Source organism: Sebastes fasciatus, chromosome 16 (genome assembly GCF_043250625.1).
Source record: "Sebastes fasciatus isolate fSebFas1 chromosome 16, fSebFas1.pri, whole genome shotgun sequence".
Taxonomy (NCBI): domain Eukaryota; kingdom Metazoa; phylum Chordata; class Actinopteri; order Perciformes; family Sebastidae; genus Sebastes; species Sebastes fasciatus.
This window is the reverse complement of record NC_133810.1, coordinates 18,409,807-18,434,060: the sequence shown is the minus strand read 5'-3', so window position 1 is coordinate 18,434,060 and position 24,254 is coordinate 18,409,807. Positions and strand designations below refer to the sequence as shown.

The 24,254-nt window shown below is 37.6% G+C and overlaps 2 protein-coding genes across 2 annotated transcripts in view; one reads left to right on the top strand and one right to left on the bottom strand.

Annotated features, from left to right (window-relative positions):
* The first annotated feature begins 54 nt into the window (after nucleotides 1-54).
* LOC141753245 (ADP/ATP translocase 2) lies at nucleotides 55-2,467 on the top strand. Its single transcript, XM_074611715.1, has 4 exons — nucleotides 55-282; nucleotides 1,127-1,613; nucleotides 1,711-1,851; nucleotides 2,027-2,467. Exons 1-4 carry the CDS (start codon nucleotides 172-174, stop codon nucleotides 2,182-2,184), a joined length of 897 nt encoding a protein of 298 aa, XP_074467816.1. The 5' UTR covers nucleotides 55-171; the 3' UTR covers nucleotides 2,185-2,467.
* An 8,347-nt stretch (nucleotides 2,468-10,814) lies between these two features.
* The window catches only part of zbtb20 (zinc finger and BTB domain containing 20), a 32,786-nt gene continuing 19,346 nt past the window's right edge, over nucleotides 10,815-24,254 (bottom strand). The window contains exon 4 of the mRNA XM_074611704.1: nucleotides 10,815-22,642. Coding sequence (XP_074467805.1) covers nucleotides 22,107-22,642 — 536 coding nt within the window. The 3' untranslated portion in view covers nucleotides 10,815-22,106. The remainder of the gene's footprint in view (nucleotides 22,643-24,254) is intronic.

Below are 24,254 nucleotides of genomic sequence, written 5' to 3'. Positions count from 1 at the left end.
CAAATCACAGGTCTCGCATTGTCTCGCGAGCTATTATGTTATATAAATCTGCAACGCGGCTACACAATCGGCCATTTCGTCGTGCAGGCCATCAGCTGTAGAGGGAAGTGGGGGTTATATCTACGAGTTTACTGGTTTATCTGAAAGGGCACATCAAGAAAACATCGCACCATGAATGAGACAGCTGTATCGTTCGCCAAGGATTTCCTGGCTGGTGGCATCTCCGCTGCCATCTCCAAGACAGCCGTCGCGCCCATCGAGAGAGTGAAGCTGCTCCTTCAGGTAAAGACTGCGTTAGCCGGCTAGCTTTAACGTTAGCCCGGCTAGCTGGTGTGTGATCTTGCTAGCTGCCATTGAGACAAGTTAAACACGTATCTGTGCCGGTTGGCATCACGTATCCACACACTCAGAGCTTCACACAGCTCAGTAGCATCTGATAATATAGAATTGATGAAAGTTTAGAGAGCGGTGAGTTAAAGGATTTAAGGTCACCATTGGGATGTGGAATGACCTACACGTTGCTAACGTTAGCTTCCCACGTTAACCTTAGCTTGCGCAGCGTTAGCTAACGAAGGACAAACGCTTGTACTGATAACGGGACATTGTGTACAAATAGATGACAACACCTCTGATTTAGTTAAAACTCTACTTTTTCATAGGCAGTTAAAAGAAGACATCATGTCAGTTATATTTGAGCTTTAATTGACAATGAAATATTTCCGGTGGCCTCTTAGCTAGCGGTGAGCGAGATGACTGAATGGAGGCCTCATTCACAGCCGGGTCAACTAGTTATACATAATTTTCTGTTTAACCTGCAAAACGTCATTATTTCTAAACTGTTGTATACTGACTCCTGATTGTTTTACCTAATTATGTTAAAATAATAATAAAAAATTCTCATAAAATAATGGTTGGTAGATAAGACGCAGCATAGCAGCTATAATGATTTGATTGCTAATCAATACTGCTGTGAGATTGCACTTGCCTGCAGACTTTTGCAGCAACTTTTACAGGTTTAACATGCACCAAGGTCACAACAAGGAGACCTTGTGATTGTCTTGTGCACTACACTTTAATGAGCTTCCCTATTTTAACCCAACTTTTCTTTTCTCATTCATTTTTCCAGGTCCAGCATGCCAGTAAGCAGATCACCGTGGATATGCAGTACAAGGGTATCATGGACTGCGTCACCCGTATCCCCAAGGAGCAGGGGTTCCTTTCCTTCTGGAGAGGTAACCTTGCCAATGTCATCAGATACTTCCCCACCCAGGCCCTCAACTTCGCCTTCAAGGACAAGTACAAGAAGATCTTCCTTGATGGCGTTGACAAGCGCACCCAGTTCTGGAGGTACTTCGCCGGTAACCTGGCCTCCGGTGGCGCCGCCGGAGCCACCTCTCTCTGCTTTGTGTACCCCCTCGACTTCGCCCGTACCCGTCTGGCCGCTGATGTGGGAAAAGCTGGAGCCGGCAGAGAGTTCAACGGTCTCGGTGACTGCCTGGTTAAGATCTTTAGGTCCGATGGCCTGAAAGGTCTGTACCAGGGTTTCAACGTGTCAGTGCAGGGCATCATCATCTACAGGGCTGCATACTTCGGCGTGTATGACACAGCTAAGGGTATGTTGATTTTTACATTGACATATGCTTGCAGACCAGCCTCCTCAGTGGTTCCTCTTCTAGATTTGTAATTTTTTTTTTTTCTCTATATTTAAAGGTATGCTTCCAGAGTCCAAGAAATCCAGCATATTGGTGAGCTGGATGATTGCACAGAGTGTGACAGCTGTTGCTGGCCTGACCTCATACCCCTTCGACACTGTCCGTAGACGTATGATGATGCAGTCCGGTCGCAAAGGAGGTGAGTTTATTTGTATTGTATACTCGCATATACAACTGTAACTACATTACTGTGTTAAGTTGCTTGAATACGTAGTTGATGGACTAAATGCACCGTAGACATGGAACTCTTTTTTTTTTTCTTTTTTTTTTACCTGCATTATCTAACTTCTGGTTTGTTTTTTTACCTTCCTCAGCGGACATTATGTACACCGGGACCATTGACTGCTGGCGTAAGATCGCACGCGATGAGGGCGGCAAGGCTTTCTTCAAGGGAGCCTGGTCCAACGTGCTCCGAGGCATGGGCGGCGCCTTCGTGCTGGTGTTGTACGATGAGCTGAAGAAAGTCATGTAATTTGTCATATTGTCACACCACTGTCCAAATTGGCTAAATGTAATAACTCTCCATTTCTATGGACTCTGCATTCTGCCTTATTTATGGGAACAAACTTTAGTGTCTCACCCCTAGCTGTGGGCGATGGCTGTACGTTGTGCATCTTTTATGATTTTAAACGTTCCACATCCTCTTTACCAATGTCATTCCTGTTAAAGAAATCTGATACCTCCTCCTCCTCCTGTCATTCACTAGGTTTGTATTGTCCCAACTTGAATAAATTTATTCTGGGGAACAAACTAAAGCAATTGATGTCAACTGTTTCCTCCACTGTTCCACTGCATGAGATGAGCTCTCACTGGATAATGAAATGCACGAAGTGGATTACACTCAACTGCTATATTTACTCACGCTTATCTCCTCCTGAGCCTTCCTGGTTTGACCGTGGTCACTACTGGGATTGTAGGGTAGAACACCTGAGTGTTAGCTCCTTATAAGAAAGGCTCCTGATAGTCAGCAGCAGATGATGCATTTTATGCTTGTTAATTTTGTGGTGATTAAAAAAAAAAAAAGTTACGGACCTATTGAGATTTTAGTTGTTTCTAGGATATCTTTCACATCAAATCTAAATTACTTTCAGGAGTGCAGTTTCAGTTACTCATTGCAAACAGCAGGGAAATAGGCGAGCTCTTGGGAGAGGTTCATTATTCAATTATTGTATATTTTAATGGCACGTAGGAACACTAAAAGCTTGTGCATCATGTTGCTTAAACTTCCGAAATATGTGAATGAATATTGCCCAAAAATCTTGAGCTGGAATATAGCCCAAACTGACTGATAAAAACCTTTATGACACATATGTGGTTAGCGATACAGAAATAATTAGCATGCCTAGAGATAATGTATAATAAATATGATGGGCTGGTTCATGACAATTTGCTGTTAACAACATAAACAAAATACTAGTAAACACAAACAAATCCCAAAACTAGAGCGCTAAAACTCTAATAACAATATTTGGAATATTTTCTGATGGGAAAATGAAAGTGAAACTTATCTATACTGTTGCTGGCTTTGAAAGTACCTCATACTATCCCTTTAAGGTACCTTTGAACTGCTCTGGTGTCACTGTGCCATACAAGCTCTTCTATCTGCTGTGAACATCAAACAAACAGACCTGATTCACAGTGAACTGGCGTTTCCTGCAGGGCCACATTCAGTAACAAAGCAGTTGTGTGAACACACCAAATAAGATTTTCTTTAGAGTACCCTTTTAACCCGTGTCACACCTGGGTGTGACAATTTACAGCTAACAAATGCTTGAATACATACAAGGGCTTTCAAGGAGACATCCATTCAAAAGATAGTGTAAAGACATTTGAAAGTTTTCAGCACATGCTTCCATGGCAGCTTGGATAAGTTCTGACGATTCAACCCAATAAAATTTTACTATAGAAAGTTTAATAACACCCCCATGATTCCTTTACTGTCGAACAATACGCACACTACCTGCAAGGCCTACTTTCCATTTAATGAGAAATTGAAATGATAATGCTGAAAGTATTGTTATTGCACACAGTTTTGGGGGTTCTTTATGAACCCCTTAGGCGGATTACATTGGAGAAGCAGTCATATATTGATACCGTAATGTTTATACAGAGACGAGATCTCTAACTGAAGCTAATATTTGGCAACAGCAGCATACTTCTACATTGCAACTCACACTATACTGTTGTTAAATACATATTCCCCAAGCAAACTTCTCATAATGGTGAGGAGGAAAAAACACGAGTGAGATGGAATAGTCACAGACTTCAAGGCACAAAAGGTGTAATGCAGAAATGCATTCAAATTCTAAAAGTGGGTGGCAAATTTGCAACCGAAACAAGCAGCCCATCCCCAATTTGAAACCCTGTAGTTTCACCTGCTTTGTCCAAATAAAAGCTTTCTTCCTGCCCCCCGTGGGCGGAGAGGTGTAAACAATTAGGCCAAGTCACATGCAGATGCTGGCAAGTATTACTATGGTGATGATATCAGTTTACTTCCCCCCACCGGTTCACTTGACAAAACAAAAAGACGGGTGTGGGTAACAAATGAATTAAGTACCTGTGTCTCTTGTTAACACCCAAAACAACCAGCTTTGTTTGAAGCATCTGCTGCTTGCAGCAGATGCTTCAAACAACAGCAGCCAGTTCCGCTGGTTGTTTCTAATCTTTGGTTGCTTAACTCAGAACAGTGTAGACATACAAACGGTTTCTATCCCATCTTGTTCAGAATCTCAGATGAGACACAGAGCTGTCTGTATGTAATCTCGGGGTGCAAAAAAATATTGATACACGAGTATCGCTGTTATAAACTGTTATAAATGTTGTGTTTCAGCACATGTATTGAAAAGATGGGTCTTCATAAGTCCTTGTGCAAGTATGGTTGTAAAATTTTAAAGAGGAACAGCCATTTTCAAAATTCATACATTTTATTCCTATGGTCTAAGACAGTCCAGAAATATTAGTAAACATGAACAACTCTTTCCCAAATCCAAAAACTAGAGAGCTAAAACTCAAACGTGTGATGTCATCGGGTATAAAGTGAGGAGCTGCTCCATAGACAATGAATAGGGAGAGATGTTATAGATGACACTGAGAGCCCCCAGAGGAATGTTCTGAGTATATGGGAACATTTTCTGTTTCACAACTGAGAAGACTACAACAGAATAAAGCTCATTTGGGTTTAAAAAAGAAAATAAACATTCTGTGGGTCCACAAAATCAGTCTCGGAGGCTAACAATTTAGCAAGCTAGCAAGTGGGTAACATAATGCAGGAAAAAGATGAGGAATATCAGCATTTTCCTCAGACATATTATAAAATTACGAAGAAAAACGATATATGACTAAAATTACAATATATTAACTTATTATGCACCAAAAAATGAACTTCCAAGGCCTCCACCATTTCCGCCAACGTCAACAGACACGTCACAACTCGTGAACTCTGAGCTTTCAGAAACTTTCCACTTATGAGGTTGTGAATACCACAAGAGGGGGGTGGTCATATGGATTCTTCTCGTGGACACGGTAAACACGACCCCATTTGAAGGCACCATATATCGAGCGACAGTGACGGGAGACCAAAATGTGTATTCAGGTGCTAGCAAATGAAGCCGGCCAAGCTGAAGCGACATCTGATTACAAAGCACCGGATTATCAGGGCAAAACAAAGAGGTGTTAACAGGATTCAAATTGAAATGGGTCTCTGTCACTATCAAACAGGTCTGAAGTATTTAGGTTGAAACATTTTAGAATATAAATAGCTCCAATGGCATCTAAGAGCACAAATAGTAGTAAGCATTATGCTTAATCGGTGTAACAATTATGAGGAGGTCCTTTGAAGATTTTCTCCCCTTTAAGAGGTCCCCGGCCCCAAAAAGTTTGAGAACTCCTGCCCTATGACATCACAAGTTTCAGACTTACTTCTCTGGTTTTTGGCTTTGAGAGAGAGGAGCTCACGTTCACACATACTGATTGAACTTTGCTAGGCCATGGAAATAACATATTGGATTTCTTAATTTAGGTGGTGTTCCCCTTTAATGTCTTAACAAAAAAGTGGGCTTTTACATTGAAATGAACTACATTACATGTAGAAGCTGATGTGCATGATTAGTTATTTTGCCAGCAGTAATTATTAGATAGTAAATGCTGTATGAATCTTTGCCAAATGCATGAATGAACTTAGCCGTGTGCCTCAGTTGACTTCAAACATGTTGGAACAAATATGATTTCAAGGTGTGTTGAGATATGACTGGTGAAGGTTTGGCAAGATAAATACTACTTTTACCTGTCATATCTGGAGCCAGTGATATTACAATTAAGACATTCTTTGATTAAAACATCTAGATTTGTACTTTGTACTATTAGCAGACGTTATTGGATATCATGTAGATAAACAGCTTCCGCATCACGGGAACACAGCTGTTCTTCCTGCAGGCCTTATACACAGTTTAATTTAGTGATAGAAAATAACATAAAAAATCCTGCAATGTCAGCTGAAGGAGAGAAGACAGTTGGAGAAAACATTTTAGGTGTGACACCACACAGGCGGAAGTTTGGCCTTAATCCTCTACTGGGCCTAAGATACTGAGGACTGACAGCAGGCGGCGCCTGTGGCAAACAAGAGTGAACCTTCCGCGTTCCCGTAGCCTCTCTGCGCGTGCCTGTGTTTCTCAATGAGGAGTGTCACAGCTGATTTATTTCCTTATCAGGATACTGTGACAAGGCCACAGCATGTGCAAGTGTATGGAAGTGGACGCAGTACCATCGCCTGTACAGTAAAATGCAACAAAGTACACTTAAATACTGCAAGAACTGCTGCCTTTATGAATTATAGTTTAGAGATGTTGGTGGTGAATTGCATTAGTCTGTATTTTAAGTTATGATGTGCTGTTTTCATGTACAAAATAGCACAACACTTTACAGTATAATGCAATATATCATCAAAAAATAAAGGCAGAATAGTCATCATGTGCATGAGTAAGGGCTGTCAATCGATTACAATATTTAATTGGGATTAATGGTATGATTGTCCATAGTTAATTGTGATAAATCTCAAATGAATCACACATTTTTTCTTTTTTTTTTAATTTATTTATTTTTATTTAGTGAAGCAAGACAAAACAGGTGAAATTTGACAAGACAAACAGAAACAAACAAAAGAGAAAAATAAATAAATAAAAGAAATCGGGTGACATGACAGCATTAACGGGATAGGGCAATTCTAACAAAACGAACAAAATGAGACAAATAAGTAACGGATGTTGGTGGAGGGAGGGGGTTGTTATTGACAGTGCAGGGCAGTCTGTTGTGTAAGGTTCTAGTGTGTGTATACAGTTGTATGCTTTTGTATGTATGCAGTATGGGGGGTGTAGGGTGTTTGTTTGTTTGTATTTAAAGAGGAGAAAGAAAAGGGCGGGAAAGAGAGAGAGGGGGTGGGGCGGTGGGGATGAGTTATGTTATAATATTTTGTCTTTATATATTATATATATATATATATATATATATATACATTTTGTATCTGTTCATCAAAATGTACCTTAAAGGGAGATTTGTCAAGTATTTGATACTCTTATCAACATAGGAGTAGACAAATATGCTTGCTTTATGCAAATGTATGTATATATTTATTATTAGAAATCAATTAACAACACAAACAATGACACATATTGTCCAGAAACCCTCACAGGTACTGCATTTAGCATACAAATATATGCTCAAATCATAACATAACAAACTCGCGCCCAACAGGCAACAACAGCTGTCAGTGTGTCAGTGTGCTGACTTCACTATGACTTGCCTCAAACTGCATGTGATTATCATAAAGTGGGCATGTCTGTAAAGGGGAGACTCGTGGGTACCCATAGAACCCATTTTCATTCACATATCTTGAGGTCAGAGGTCAAGGGACCCCTTTGAAAATGGCCATGCTAGTTTTTCCTCGCCAAAATTTAGTGCAAGTTTGGAGCGGTATTTAGCCTTCATGACAAGCTAGTATGGGGTTTAGCTTAGGTTTTTCTAGTTTCATTTGATACCAGTATCTTCACTCTAGCTTTAAAACTGAGCCCAGTGCAACCAAAAAAAATCACAAGTTGCGTTAATGCGTTAAAGAAATTAGTAGCGTTAAAACAAATTTGCATTAATGCGTTTTATCGCGTTAAGTTTGACAGCCCTAGCATGAATAAATAAGCAAACACACAGTCTGGTTATTAAAGTAGCCGTAAAGCAGCTAATAAAGTACATGGGTACAGAATAATCTATATATAATTCAGCCGTGTGTCTTTTAACCTCAAACTCTGTTGATTTGTGTGTCACAGACATTACTCAAGGAGCATTCTTTTTAGGCCCCAATTAATGATCAGGTACAAAAACTGTGATTAAGTTTACAGAAATGTGTATAATTAATAGGCCTATGTATTATATCTAAGTCATAAATCATTTTGTTAATTAGGCTGCCACTGTATTTTTCATTTATGTCGACAGTGTGTTTTTAGCCATAAAGCTAAAAAAATGAAATGCTCCTCCAGAGTAAAATAAATAATCAGGAAATAAAAAGCCATCTTTTTTTCCTCAGACAAGCTCATTCTGAATTCATAAGTAAATTTATAATTTATCGCAGCAAATAAATCTTTCAAACCAATATTTCAATACAACCTGAATCCACTATTATAATACAATGCATCTTCTTTATCTGCTTCCCATCCCCCTTTTTGTTCTGCAATGTTTTTTCCAGATTACAAAGTATGAAGGGCCATAACTGTGACATTAACACAAACTATTTAATATTAAAAACAGATTTAATTTGGACATAGTTTTCACATGGACATCAGTTTATTTTCCTTATAGTACTATATATTTATATATTTGATATATCATTATTATTATTATTATTATTAATAATAAACTTATAGCATATTAACTGTATTTCTCTCCATCAGCTAAATTGTATGACATCATAAAGGTTGATTTATGCAAACAGAAATAACCACTAACAGTTAAATTGTCCATTTGTACATGGTAAAGTTTCTCAGCCTATTTTATCTGTAGTTTGTGATTCATCCAATAATTATCATTATTGTCATTCTGTGCTTTATTTCTTTTTAATTTGTTTTATTTTAATTCATTTTTTCTTTTTTAAATTAAATTTAACTTTTTTAAAATTCTTTATCCTTTTTGCATCGGCAATGGGTGAGGGTTGGGTGGGAGGGGGCTCTGGGGAAAAAATACCAAAATATGGAGTTACAATAATTTACATTTCTGCTCTATTTGTATGTTTCTGTACACCTGTTGTTACTCCTGATAAATTATTACAGAAAAAAAAAGAAATAAAAACGGACTATGTTAAATACTCAGTCTTGCCGACACTGTAGGATATTAATTTATTCTCAATCGTGTGCCATTTTTAAAAGTGGTTATTATCAGAAATTAGTTTGACTTGGATATGCATTATGACTTTTAGTACATTCTCATTTTATCTCTTTTTGTCATGATCATTATTTTTTGTATTAGTAGGAGTAACAGTACAATTAAACACTCAGTGGCTGGGTAATCTTACAGCACGCACTCTCAATCTGAGTATCAGCAGAAGCTAATATTGACTGTGTTCTGTTAGATAAGACACAGTCCACATGCAGTAATCAGTGTGAAAACCATCTATGGGCTATACAAACATACTGTATATACTGTGCGTATCGTCGCGCAGCAGCTCAGAGGTTAACACACAGACAACTCGCAGCAGGACAAACTGCTTTTGGTTCCTGGAAAGTCTTTTCTGAGCAGAGTTTACTCGTTGGCTGCATCAGTTTCCTCCCACAGTCCAAACACTTGTGATTGAAGTGGACCGCGCGCTTGAATTGCCTGTAGGTGTGAATTGAAGTGTGACTGTGATTGTTTATTAATCATTGTTAGATTTGTAATGGACTGGCAGCTTGTCCAGGGTGTTTCCTGCCTTCTGCCCAGTGCATTCTGGGATACAGTCCAGCCTGTTCTTGTCACTTCCAACTGTATTTGGAATCAACACACCAGCGGGCTAATATTATCTATGAACTTAATTTTAGCTAATGCAGCTCCTTTATTTGATTATATTGACTTCAAAAATAACATCCATCTATCCACCTATCAAACTTTTACAATTTGAACCCTCTGAGACCCAAAGTAGACCCGTTTTTGTCTTCTTCTTTAGGGGGGTACAGGGCGTGTTTAGGGGGAGATAGCAGGTCAACAGTAGATGTCACATATAGAAGTGGTGTACATCATCTGAAAGCTGGGAACCTGAAGATTAATTCAAGATGCAGCTCAGCACTGTGTGTCAAGTTGGTCTAGTCATAATTCAGAAATAAACATGAATTGATTAATGAAAAAAAAATTGTGAAAGTGTATAAGGGTTTAAAACATTATGATAGAAATATGTGATGGCCATCCCCATGCTCTATTATGTCTAATAAGTTGTTGCAGCAATTTTGGGGTTGATACCATTTGTTACACAGATTTGGTGCTAAATTTAACCATTTTTCACTACTCAAGAATTGATAAAAATGATCAATAACCCCTCCAAAATACCACATTAAGACACCAAGACCTTGAGGAACACCAAAGAAAAAGTCATGCTGTGATTTTGGAATCAAAAACCTTTGACATTTGGAGATTTCTGCAAGAATTTTATTTTTCGGCAATAGGATGACGAGCACTTCTGTTCTGGAAACTGCTCAAACCCCCTTATTGTGAATCTACCTAGGAAAGCTATCCATCCTCTGAATGCTCTAGGTCTCTAGTTTGTGGCTGTAAAGTTTCATGAGGCTGTGATTATCCTAGAGGTCACCACAGGTCATTTTATACAGTGAGGTCAAATTTAAAAAATAGTCTCACTATATCAAATGGCTACTATGGGGTCTTATCATCAACATCATCACAATACAATTGGGCTCATTGGATTCACAGGAGTCTCAACTTTACAGTGATACTCAATTTATCAAGAACTGTTTAGGGACCCCAGTATGCAGAAATATTAAAATACAAATCATTTTAGAATAGGCAGAAATAACACATTAGGGGTATATTCACAAGGAGACCACCAGGAGAAAGAGCAGAAAAATAAAACGGCAACAAGACTTTCTGTGAAGTACAGGAAAGTACTAGTTTTTATTCCTTCATAATCAAACTTCACAAACAGCTTGAACTTGTACAATACCTCAGAGAGTGAAAATTACAAAAAAAGTGCTGGTAACATTTACAAAAATCATCCTTACTTAGCAACAATCAGTTTATTCTTCCACACTTTTTTTAGTCTTTTGTATTAAGGCTTAATACTTCTGTATAAAGTATATGCAAGATAAGTCTTCACAGTTTTTCGAAAAAAGTCACAATATTATGTAACATAATGAAGCTTTTACGGCTATTTTCTTTATAATAACAAATACACATCACTGGTAAATATATGTGAAATACAGGGCTTATTGTAAAATGGCAAGTAATGATACTGTTTGCTGAGATAAATTGATTCCACACACTGTTATAGGAAAGTTTTTGACATACCATTGCTATAACCGAAGGAGGAGGAAAAAGAAAATGATAAGCATAAACACTTGGGAGATCGCCTCCAAACTTTGGCACATCCCATGAAACAATTTTCACAAAATATGAGATTTTATTTTCGAAATCATACATATGGAAGAATAGCTAAACTGGCATAAAGTGAAAACATGCTGTGTAGTAAGGTGCTAAATCAGAGATATTACATTGCCAGCCTTTTTTTTTTCCCCACATGGACTTACATGAATAAGGTGCATTTGTAAGACTCAAAGCATGTAGGCCTTTCTTAGATGTCGACAAAATGTGTAATAAATACAAGTTCTCAAAAACAACCTAAATTAATTTGACCAATAGTCTTGAGGCGACCTCGTATACTCATGCATTCCCATGGATTCAGAGAAATGGACATCTCTACTGCAGTTGTGTAACTCTCTAACTGTGGCATGTGAAAGAAAAAGCTGTATTGTATTCATGGTATGTGTTATTTGCTGTTTTTTTTTTCCTATTTTTATTTTATTTTTTTGAAACTGTGACAAACTTGATGAGTAAGGAGATGGAATTGAAAAACTGAATGCGAAACTAAGCCAAGATATATTCACAAGATCCTCTAAGCTGCACTGGTTTACAGGTCAACAGATGAGAGCTCTAGCCCTAGACTTACCAATTTCACCCTCATGCATACTGTACGGTTAAAGTGACGCAACAAGCTTGCTTAAATAGTCCACATCACAAAAAGCAATTTGGTTTTAGTGCAAACACAATTGGCTGGCTTCAGCTTCTCAATAATAACAAGCTCACCAAGGAGATTACAAGAAGGCACATACTTATGCTTCCTCTAACACGCAACATATTTAGACAAACCGCAACATCTTTCAACAACACCACGAAGCGGTGAAAACAGGAAAAGCTACTACATCCAGATAAAATGGTGAAGTTTCGCTGTTTGTGAATTATTCAAAAATTTACACTTATCCATCAACAAAACAATGACGTCAAGGTCAGTAATTACTGCTGCTGTGAGTGACGTTGTTGGAAAAAGGATGGTGGACACAGATTCTCTACATACGTAGCCAATGATGCTGTGTTTATATGACAAAAAAGGTGCATTTGGAATCCCCCCCCCCCGCCCCTCTAATAAGTATTATTTCACTTTAAAGCATTTTTTTTGTAACATCCCAGAAAATAAAGCACTCAAAGTGACCAAATATGCAGAGAAGACGAGTGTTTTTTAAGGGAAAGGTGTGCACGACAGTGGACAGCTGGGTTTAACTTTTGGTATTTATCTTCAAAATGTGTGATGAAAACTGATGGGAAATGATTCCTTCCCTCATACATCCCGTCTCTCGCTTTCAGAGCTGCTTGATTTGTCCAAAACAATCACAGGAGGAAACAACAAGTTTTAATGCCCCTCAAATCTGGACACTAATACTCCGGGGGTACTACCGGGAAAATAATAATTAAAAAAAACAAAACTTCTACAAACAACAATATGTGGATGTGCATTTAAAAAAAGCGTCCGATTTCTGTACCTTTGAATACAAAAACAAATCAAATATCACCATTTACTCAGCATGGGCGACAACTGTGGTTCAAAATGTGTTGAGTGAATTATATTGCTTTTGATAGAAGAAGACCAAAATAAGTCTAGTGCAAATCTCTTTTCTGGTTTGAGAAGTGGTGGTTTGGGATAATGAGACTCATATCTGCTCTACCATAGCAGGAACATACCAGGTGATTCTGATAACTGGATAGCTGTCAAGTGGTATCCCTTTACAATTTTTCTGAATATCTAAGAGAGCGCTCTCTTTTTCAGAAAAGAACAAAAAAATAATCTGTCACCAGTGGATGCCGCGCAGCAATTTGGAAGGAAAACCCTAATAAATACTTCCTATTATATATATAACCCATCACCCAACGGATGCAATTAACCAGCACAAAGGAAATGTCATAACTTCTTACATCTAACTGACTCCTATTTTGAACGGGAGGATGGCGGCCATGTTAGTCACCCTCCCCTGTACAGCCGGGAGGATGTGCTTGTCTGTCAGCTCGCGTCTGTGCTAACCGGGTGTCGTCTGTGCAGTTATGTCTGTCAAATACAAATCTCTCAACTTGGAAATGTTGGAAAACTCGCTCCAGTCCAGTGTTTGACAAATCATATTATAAAAATCGTCCTTGCACATACATTTTTTAAAAAAACACAACAAACTTTTATCCCCTCTTTCAAAACAGCAGTCGATACATTTCAAACAAGCTTGTTTCAGAACAATAATAATAAAATACAAACCAACTTGGAGCATAAATTATCAAAAAAAACAAACTGAAAACACATTACTGCAGCATATATTTCAGGGTTGCTTAGTTATGATGTTAACTACCTTTTTACTACAACAGCTCCACTTCTGCCAAGTTTAGAACTATATAGGAGAAGTTTTTTTAGGGAAATAATAAAATATCAAGCTAACGTATAGGCCTAACAAAATATACACATATTTATAAGCTCATAGTTCAACTCAAGTGCATGTTTACAAAAAGCATCTACATACAAGATATGGCAGCAAAAAGCCTGAAAGCCAGATGAAAGAAAAAAGCTGCTTTTATTAGGGCACACGTCGTTTCTGATTTGTAATGCCAATGTTTGAGAAATTCTGGTACAAAACATCGCCCGAATTACAGTAATTCCTATTTTGAACACACAGGATGAAAAATATACAGCAGATTCACCTTGAATTAGACCTTAATACAGTAATAAAATATCCTCAAATTTAGCCAAATGGTTTACATTCCGCGCGCAGATGATGTGTCGTTACAAAAATATATGTTTCATAAATATTTGGACCACGTTGTGATATTTAAATTGGTGTTACAGTTTGGTTTTTAATTTATTTTCATCGTGTAGTGATTGCTGATGCTTTTTCTTTTCAGTGAACATGAAAGACTGTAATATTTAGAGACCGTGAACAGCTCAGCTTGAATTGGCTTGAATTGCTGAGACTGAAAGTATCATTATTCCTTTTTTTGGCTTAATAAACAACCTACAAATATGTGCAAACTTAACATCTTGGTCCATCTCAAGTATAAATGGCTACTCAAAGTCACAAGGTCAGATTAGTATTTTAGGGACAGCTTTGAAATATTAGACGGCGCCAATATTCGAAGAAAAACCGCTATCACAAAACTATTTAATCCAATGTGAAGGTGAACAGGTCTACACTGATTTGCTAAATGTGTGTATAGAAGACCGGTGATTATTGTGTGTTTTCTCAGAGGAACGATGCAACATTTACAATCTTATACATGTTTTAACATGCAATACTTTACATCACAGCTACTGTGTCAGATTCATTTTTATGTTTTGTTGCATTTCTTATAAAAAAAAGGTCTGTTTTGGTCTACAAATGAACACAACCACAAAACTATAAACAACCGATCAAGTGACAAAAAACACACAGATGCATTTTCACAAGCACCCGGCAATGAGAAGAAAAACAAAGAAAAACAACCGTAGCGATCTAACCCTAATCGTACAGGAACCCCACACACATAGAAAAAAGAAATGTTATTTTCTCCGTAAAACTTAAATTAACTTAACCATTCTTTGGTTTATGAAAACAAACATTGTCTAGTACAGTTTTTTTTTTTTTTATCATTTGACTTCTAATGATTAGCATGGCCCCGCTTTACAAATGACCTCCACCGGCCTCCTTTAGGTACATTACAGTGCTAAAAGTTTGGATCTGCATGTCCATTCTGGCGGACTACGTGCTGGCTGAGACAGTGATCTTTTTGCTGCTTTTTTTGTATTTTATTTCTCTGCACTATGAAAGAGAGATCTACATAGAGAAACAGAGTGATAGCATAGTGCATGTTGGTTATAGAAACCGGCCCACACAAGCATAAGCTCATGAGGTTTGTGGCAAAATTTTTGAATTATGAGATTAAAAAAGTGATCTATTTGAGGGAAATATACTAAACTTTTGATGTAATGGGCAATGTTTGCTACTACATGACCAAATATCCAACAGATGTGTAAAAGGTTAGTTAAGCGTGGAAAAACGAATGCCAGACTAGGAGTTGGAATGATCTGGACTTGAACAGGAATGCATGTTTTTAGTTTAATTGTCTCGTCGAAGCTGGACTAAGCCAAAAAACAACAACAAAAAAAAAGACGAGTGAGAACACAAAGAGGCTCAATGTTTAGTCTTCAGAGGCTAAATCACGCCCAAGTCTCCTCATCACTGTGATAAAAAAGATACAGAAAGCCTGTTATCGAGGGACACTCAAAATATAGCTCGTGCTCCATCAAAAACAAAGAACTCCCCTACAGGAAAGAAAGAAGCTGTGTAGACAGGACTGCATGCTTCATTTGGACTGATGGATGGTAGTTAACCTGATGGTGATGTTTATTAAAAACCTCATCAGGGTAGTGTAATAACTGCATGTTCGGAGAAAGCGTCATAGTGAATATAATGTAGATGTTATAGCTTAGTTTAGCTGCGTCGTACTTTAAAAATCTGCTTCACTGAGTGTGTGTGAAGCTCAAAATCAAAATCTGGATGTTTGACTGTAATAGATGCTGTTTGTGTTTGCGTCACAGTGTGACGGCTGGATGACAGGGACTAGCTATATCACATTGCCTATATTATTATTATTATTATTATGCTTCATTTTAACATTAAATGTCTATGAAACTAAGCCTTCAAAATGTGCATTTGTTTATCATAGCTGTTTTCTCCTATTTACTTGAAAACTATGTATTATGGAGGATTTAAAGATTCAAAATAAAGGCAATCACTTGCTTTTGGTATGATGCATTTTAATTTGATGTAATATATTATGTTATAGGTTTTGCAGAAATTTCTTATTTAAAAAAAGATTTTTGTCTGCTTTTGTTCTCACATCTAATTCAACAATAGTGGTGCAATTTGTTTTTTTCCCCTCCTAAATTTGGCACAGTAACTAGGCTGGAGAAGGTTACAGAGAAAACTAATTAGTCCACAGGGGACAGAATAATAAGCCATCCCAAAACCTTTTATCTCGCAGCCACTCGGTCCTGAAACTTGCTTTTTATTCTACTAGATTTTCTTTTAGTTTTTTTTTCACGTTGTTAAACCAACCACTTAAAGACGTTTGAATGCTCTTTGTGTGTGTCCGCTGTTGCCAAAACTTTCAATTTAATTGAATGTAATTTTTAATTTGCGAATTTCCCCGATGTGGGACTAATAAATCTTATTTTATCTTATCTAAATTTGTAATCTCATTTTGCATCCAAGTACTGGAGTGGTTATAAATATCTAAATGACCAGTTTCTTTTTTTTTTTTTTTCACGCTGCTCGTTGCTTGCCCTTTACAATTTCAAGCTGCACGTAAACAACAAGGCCGTCAGATAAGATAAAACTTTAATGGTCGTTGTGGGGGAACTGGGCAGTGGCTTGCATGTTATAGAGTCATCAAGGGCAAAGGACACAAAGTGCCATTGTGGGTAACTACTGCCATGCTTATAGATGCTATTCCAATCTGAAGAATGGCAATATTTACCAACAACTGAATCAAAAAAATCCAAATATTCGATATTTCGATATTTTGTTCATTGTGGCAGGCAGTGTTAACTTCACCAGTTGATGTGTGGCTCCCTCTGCTGTTCACAAAGTGCCACTACCCTTCCCCCCCCACAAACATACAGTACAGTATATGGCTTGTTTGCAAATGGCGAAAAACTGAAACTAAAACTGGCATTGTGTAAAATGCCAAACAGCAATGAGAGAGAGAGCAACGTGAAAGAAAAAAAAGGTCATTCAATTTTAAGATTACATAATATTTTTCTACTCAACCTATTTGTATATTTCATTTAAAAAAATGTGATTGCATTTTATATCTTTGAATCCTCCAGACCGTATAGATGTAGGATAAAAAATAAAACTTGCAGATGTAGCTTTTACTGTATATGAAATAGAACATTTTTAAAGGGTTCTCTTAGGATGTAGGTCTTAGCAGTAGTAGTATAAATAGTATTTTTTTTAATAGACCATTGTGTATATACTGTATCTGTGCAATGTAGGAGAGAAAAACTATGAATATTCTGTATAGTTGCTGTATGTACTGATAGGCACTTGATAGGCATATCCCCTAAATCCCACATGGTACTGTATACTGTATACTCTAGCTGCAAGTATGTCTTTAAATTGTAAATGTAATCTTCATCTGTGTGGAGATGGTGATACTTAAATATATATCGTATATATATTTGTAAGAAGTTATCTATTTCATTCTTATGTGTACTGTTGAAGGCCCAAAAAAGAAAAATTATCTGGATGTGTTTTCTGTATTCTACTCTTCACTTTGTGACTTCATTCAAGCTTAAATAAAAAAGATCTGACTTTAAAAAAAATGTGTGGAGACAGACTGAAAGACAAACAGGAAGACAGACGCATGCTTATCAGAATAAAACGAACCTGTTCCTTACTCAACATGACCCTCACCATTACTATCTTCCATTTCCTTGTTTTCAATGCAAAGCATATAAGCATATATATAGTACACTGTGAAATATGACTCAATAACTGACTATCCTTTATCCAGTTGCGTGAAAGCTATGTATGTATAAACAACACCACTATGATCACCATTAAAAACAAAAGCAGGAGGAAGTCTGAAATAAAGAAGTATAACGATGAATTAAACATACTGCAAGAAGGACAACAATGTACTGTAGACCCTGTGTCTCTACACTAGATAAACAAAACATGAACAGTAATATATTTGAAACACAATACAAACAGCTGCAGGCTCAAGGCTAGTATCTACTTTTCAATATGTTTTTGTTCTGGAAAATATGCGAACACTTTGCAAACATAAAGACTTTTTTTTCTGTTTTTTTTTCTTTCTTTTTTTCAAACTAACAACTAGAAGAAGCACGATTGAGATAAGGACTTATTTTCTGGATAATGTTGCAACTTTTCAACGATTTTTAACCGACTTTTTCGCAACACTGAGAGAAAAGAGAATTAATAAGCACCACCACGAGTAGCTGAAGCAGTATAAGGAATATATAACTATGGACAGTGGAGAGCGTGTGATGCTAATGCAACAGGGGAGGGTTAGGGTATGCTATAGCACGTTATGACACACTGGAGAGAAGGTTTTTCCCCTTTACGAGCCTGGTCTGCTATCAAAACACCGTATGATACAAGAACTGACGATGGGACGAGTTATTAGCCCTCATCCGGATAACGTTGAGATTGGCTACTTTTGTTATTCCAAAAAAAAAATAAGAGAGAAGAAGATAGAGAAACAATCGATAGTGTAATTCTGAAATCAAATATTTCAAACATTGAGCTACTTAACCTACTATTTAGACCAATGATACCACAAAGCTGGTTGTACTCATCTAGCTACAGTCAATAGTGCATTTGATATATGTGTTTACACAAAATATGTAAAAATTTAGGTGCCATGAAGGAATGCTAGATTACCGAACACACACACACGTTACACTGAAACAATTCTCTGCCTTCGAAGAAGTGACGGTGTTAGTTTGGCAGTGTTTAACTTGAACAGACAACAACACCAACATTGTGAGCTGTGCGCCATAACATGTGGCAGTACTGTTGGAAAAGAGATCTCGGCAGTTGCTTACATATTCTATTTAGTGCATTGTCCGTTAAGGCATGAGATTACCCTCCACGTGCTGTGTAGAGACAAATATAGCACTAGCATGCAGCAATATCGCCATCCCGGCAACGACAGCTACAAACAGGGAACAATTTAGGCTTATAATGCGCACCATAAGGAGACAGGCCCAATCAAATGTTAAATAATGTGCTACTTTTACTGAGGACTGACCTCACCTAACCTTTTTTTTTTTTTTTTTGGAGAAACCAGAATCTCTCACATGTTCATCACTTGACTTCACTTCACCACAGGGATCAGAAATCTAGTAGCAATTATATGAAAATTCTAAATGCTGGATAGAACTTCTCCAAACGGAAGTACAACAGTACTTGACTCCGCCGTCAAATCTCCGAACAACAGGTGGCGTATTAGCCCAAAAGGGTTTGGAGAGCTGCTTCTCATACATAGTACCTGCTCTGCATATTGCAAAGGAAGCCCTACAGTTCAGATATTCCACTTATTAACAGTTTGATTAGGCTTTATAACCACACAGACACTCACAGACATACGAACACTAAGGAAGGGACACGACTGTGTACAACCGACAGACAAGATATCAAAGAAGCTGCATTCCATCACCTCCCCACACCTTTAACCACACAAAGTTGTTCTAGGACACACGTATCATTTATGTTACACACACAATATAAATGTATTATTAATAAGATAATAATAGTTATTATTATTATTACCTCCGCCAACGGACGGGAGTTGCGTTTATTATTACTGTTTCACTGTTAATGTTGTTTGGCTTGGATGTTCTCGTAGGAAAAATTCTGTCTGTTTCTAAAGAGATTGATTAACTGTTATAGGGAGCTGACTCCATAAAAAGAATGAATCCAAAAGGTTAAAACGTAGATGAGCACACGTAATGGTACATATTTAAATAAAAATAAATGCTTGCATCAACACGGCACGAGGATATACTGTAGGTAACTGCAAGCGATAACAAAAGCCAAGAACCGCTGAATTACTTAATGAATAAATTGAAACAAAGCTATTCTATTAACATGTGAACTCTACAACCAAATGTTAGATTTAAAAAAAAAAAAAAAATCCTCTTTTCTAAAACTATAATATCTCTGTTAACAGTAGTGCACTTATTGGTTTAAGCAGTGCAACATATATGCAAGAAAATAATGCAGTCCACTTATCAAGATTTAAAAAAATGTTTTTTTTTTTTCCTTTGAAATTGAATAAAAGAAAAATCATAGAAGTTCATTTAAGGAAAAATGATTAAATATTAAGCACAGGCATTTTTAAGAAAATGTGCAAAGTAGCACTTTGTTGTTTTTTGTTTTTTTAAATCTACAGCAGGTCTTTTTAAGACTGTACTGTAATGCAGTTAGTTATTCTTTTAACGATACAACTACGAAAAGTGTTTGCTCACATAAAGGAGCAAATCCTTCAGATTGCAGTTGCAGGCAGTTGTACGTGTGTGTGTGTGTGTGTGTGTGTATGTGTGTGTGTGTCCTATTTCGAATAAAAAGCAATACAAAACAATTCAAATATCAGAAATGAGCATTTACGTGATGTGATGCATGGATGACAACTTGCGCACACTAGCTTCCAAAATCTATTCTGTACATGCTGTGTCTAGGTTTTTATTTTTAGAAAAATCAGGAATGTATACTATCGTCTAGAAAGTCCGTCTGCAACTTGTGGTATATCACGAATGGTTTCAATGGAGCTACTTGTTTTGCTTCGAGACTGTATTTCCTTTCAAAACGTTGCAGGAGCCTTCAGGGAGAGCCAACACATAAATGCATTTAGCTCCCACTTGCTGAAATAGCTTTGCAATAGTAATGAACGGGTTATACAGAGGCTCTCGGATCAGGATGGCATTTGTTTCCGATTGATTCCAATTAAATCCCTCCCTCTTTAACACCGATCCAATCAACAACAAGCCTACCCTCCCACCCCCCACCCTTATATTATAATTATCAATTTACAACCATGTAGGCTACTCAATAACAATAGTTCAAGTGACAATTTCAATCTACATCCCATAACAGTCAGGTGCGAGTTAAGGAGCAGCAATTATGAAGGAGAGAGTTTAGTCGCATATGCCAGCCTGCCATAACTGTGAACGTCAGAAGGCTAAAATAAAAAACAACCATCAGCAAAAGAATCTTTCTTTTTTTCTCATGTTTTGAAATGGAAGAGGTCTACTAGCCTTAACAGTCGTTTAGTAGGATATTAGTGGCAGTGTATGCAAATGAGTTAAACTCCAAACTTCAGAAAAAAAGAAACATATTTTTGCTCAAATACTGTCTCGTCAACACACCCTAATTTTTTTAGTAAACTCAACCGTCAAAATGCATGGACGACAATTACAAAACATGTGAGAAATATTTACCCCCGCCGCCGCCAACGGCGACAGGAAGTCAACATTTCAGTAAAATGATTGAAATTGGTACCGTGACAACAGCTGCATTATAATCCCTTAATACCATAGGAATAAATAAAACCCAGTGTCAAATTAACTACTCTCCTTTTTTAAATTTTACATAAGAAGGCAATCTTGTGACCATCAGTATATTTTTTTAGAGGGAATATGTAGCCCAACCCCAGGTGATTTTTTTTTTGTTATTGTTGTTGTAAATTATACCACAGTAAGCTTGGACATCTATAGTTTCCAAACTGGTCAGTATGGGTTCACAACTACCATGATTTATGTTTCATGGCAATGTACACACACACACACACACACACGCACGCACGCACACACACACGCACACGCACGCACACACACACACACACACACACACACACACACACACACACACACTTGGGCGAACAGACAGACACATGCAAATCCACAGACGCTCAAACATATATGCACATGTATATTCATTCAGACGTATCTACACTAAAGGTGTGTCTGTGTGTATGTGTTTCTTTCGTAGGCCTTTCGGTAGTGTTCAACACATAAATCAGTATTTTAGGAAAGCATACATTTAGAGGCCTGTAGTTAGGATCCATCCAGTAGATCAATATCAAACTACTAAGCCTTAAGGCCACCATCTTTTTTTTCTTTTAGAATAACAGAAAGAAAAAAAAATAATAATCTTTTTTTTTTGGGAAACTTAATGTGCCAGTGTCTATACTCATTACTCTTCATACCTCAAAATAAGAAAAGGAAAATCTAGTGCCATTTTTATTTGTCATTCTTTTTGAAAGAAGTTTATCTATTAGTACTTATCCATCGGAGACATGCATTCGCATGTGGTCATTGAAGTGCTCCATTTGGTCGAACTTGGCAGGGCAGACGGAGCACACATAGGTGGTCCCTTCTTGGCAGCTCGCTTCTGCAGCTACACCCACTTCTGTTCCAACCCCGGCCCCTACTCCGGCACCGCCGCTCACCGGCATGGCGAGGGCCACCACTCCGGCACCAGGCTCTGGGACGGCCATGGGCATGGGAATGGAGACCGGGCCCGGGGGGCCCGCGCTCCCCGACAGCCCCGTGATGGTGCTGCCTGTGTTGTGCAGGGCCATGTGCCTCTCCAGCAGGGTCTTGTGCGAGAACTTCTTCTTGCAGATGTAGCACTCATAGGACTTCTCTCCACGGTGCAGCCGCATGTGGACGTTGAGAGAGCTCTTCTGGGTGAAGCGCTTGTTGCAGATGCTGCACTGGTAGGCCCGCACCCCTGTGTGTGTCACCATGTGTTTGATTAAGTAATCCTTCAGGGAGAACGAGCGCCAGCAGATGCTGCACTGATGAGGCTTCTCACCTGCATGTACATGCAAGACAAAAGCATTATTAGCAAAGGGAGAAAAAAAAAAGAAGAGACACATTTTGAGGATTAGGTTTACGAAATATGGAAGAACTTGTGCAGCAATATTTGACTCTACCAGTGCTACTTTTCCAGTACAGAACAGGAATTATTCAAACCTGTATTAGCTTGTTCCACTATGCGCTGTATGCATAGTGAGAAAAGGTTTCCTATAATGTAGCTCTGATGCAGTTATTGGAAAAATTGGAGGAATTTGAAAAACACAATAATGTTAATCTCCATATGATTTATGCATCTATTTGGTTTGTTCAGACATAAGCTCATTTTACATAATTGTGACATTCTTGGCTGTAAAATATTAACATATTATTAATTACATAAATCTAACAGGTAGAGGAAGAGACTGACAAAACTGCGAATAGGTAATTTGTATCATGGAAGTTAATGAAGTCCTGTGTATCTACTGTTTGCTGCAGCGACTGAATTAATGTGTAGCTACCTGTTTGGATTTAATGAAGCCAATAATTTATACTTTTACTTTATCACTTTTTTTTTTTCTTTCTCTCTGTTTTGCTGCTCAGATCAGTTACAGATCAGCAGTGTGGAGCTTGCATATATATAACAGGTATATATACTGCTTTTTTTGCTATTATATATGTAATACAATATCTCGTACAACTGAAAAGCCATCGGTTTTGTCTCTTTTTTGATTGCAGCCAATTACCCCTGCTGCACATGTGTGTGATGTATTGGTCTGTCCACTGTCTTTTAGCTATTTTGGGGGTGTATTGTACAAATTCATATTTTTAGGAGTTTCCATTCTTTTGTAATGACTGTTGGAGTTTTTCCTCACCTTCATCTCGCATCGAGGTGCCTTGCGAAAATGTAATATATTACCTTTGCCAAAGTACCTATTTTTTCCAAAATTAAAACTATTTATGTTGTATATGTATGGTAATCACATAGGGACAACGATACAATATTATGCTAAATCATATTGATATCATGTTTGTTTTTGAATAATATTTTTAAAGGTAATCCGTCATTGATTGTCATGAGACGTTCAGATCTCGTCTCACGGGACCGATCAATCAGTGACTTTTCTTCTCAATATGTCGTCGCTCTGCTCGGCCTGATTGTGTGAGTAAAAATGGGAAATTTGGTTTGAAATAGCCGTCACAGGTGGCTCTGGACAAGCAATGGAGTCTCATGAATAATAATGGCTACTTGAGTAGGCAATCTTCTAATTATATGATATCTAATTCTATACATCTGTGATGATGATTTCTACAGTTTATGATTGATAAGGCCGGCAGTGCTCAAGGAAAGCAGTGCACAGTGAATGTCATATTTGAGGCTGTGTTTTCATACTTTTCCAGTAAAGAAACACGGCTAACATATGAATACTATACACTGTATGTTTTATGTACTAATCTTCATAGTATACTGTTTTACAGTTGGTATTCATTTAGTCACTTTCTCAGTGTGAACAAACTGCAACCACAAACCCTGCTGGGTACACATCGTATGTATTGTGTTAAAAGGACACAGCACTAATGCTTTAGTATGTTGTCATTGCAATAATAGCATTAATAATCATTTCAATTCA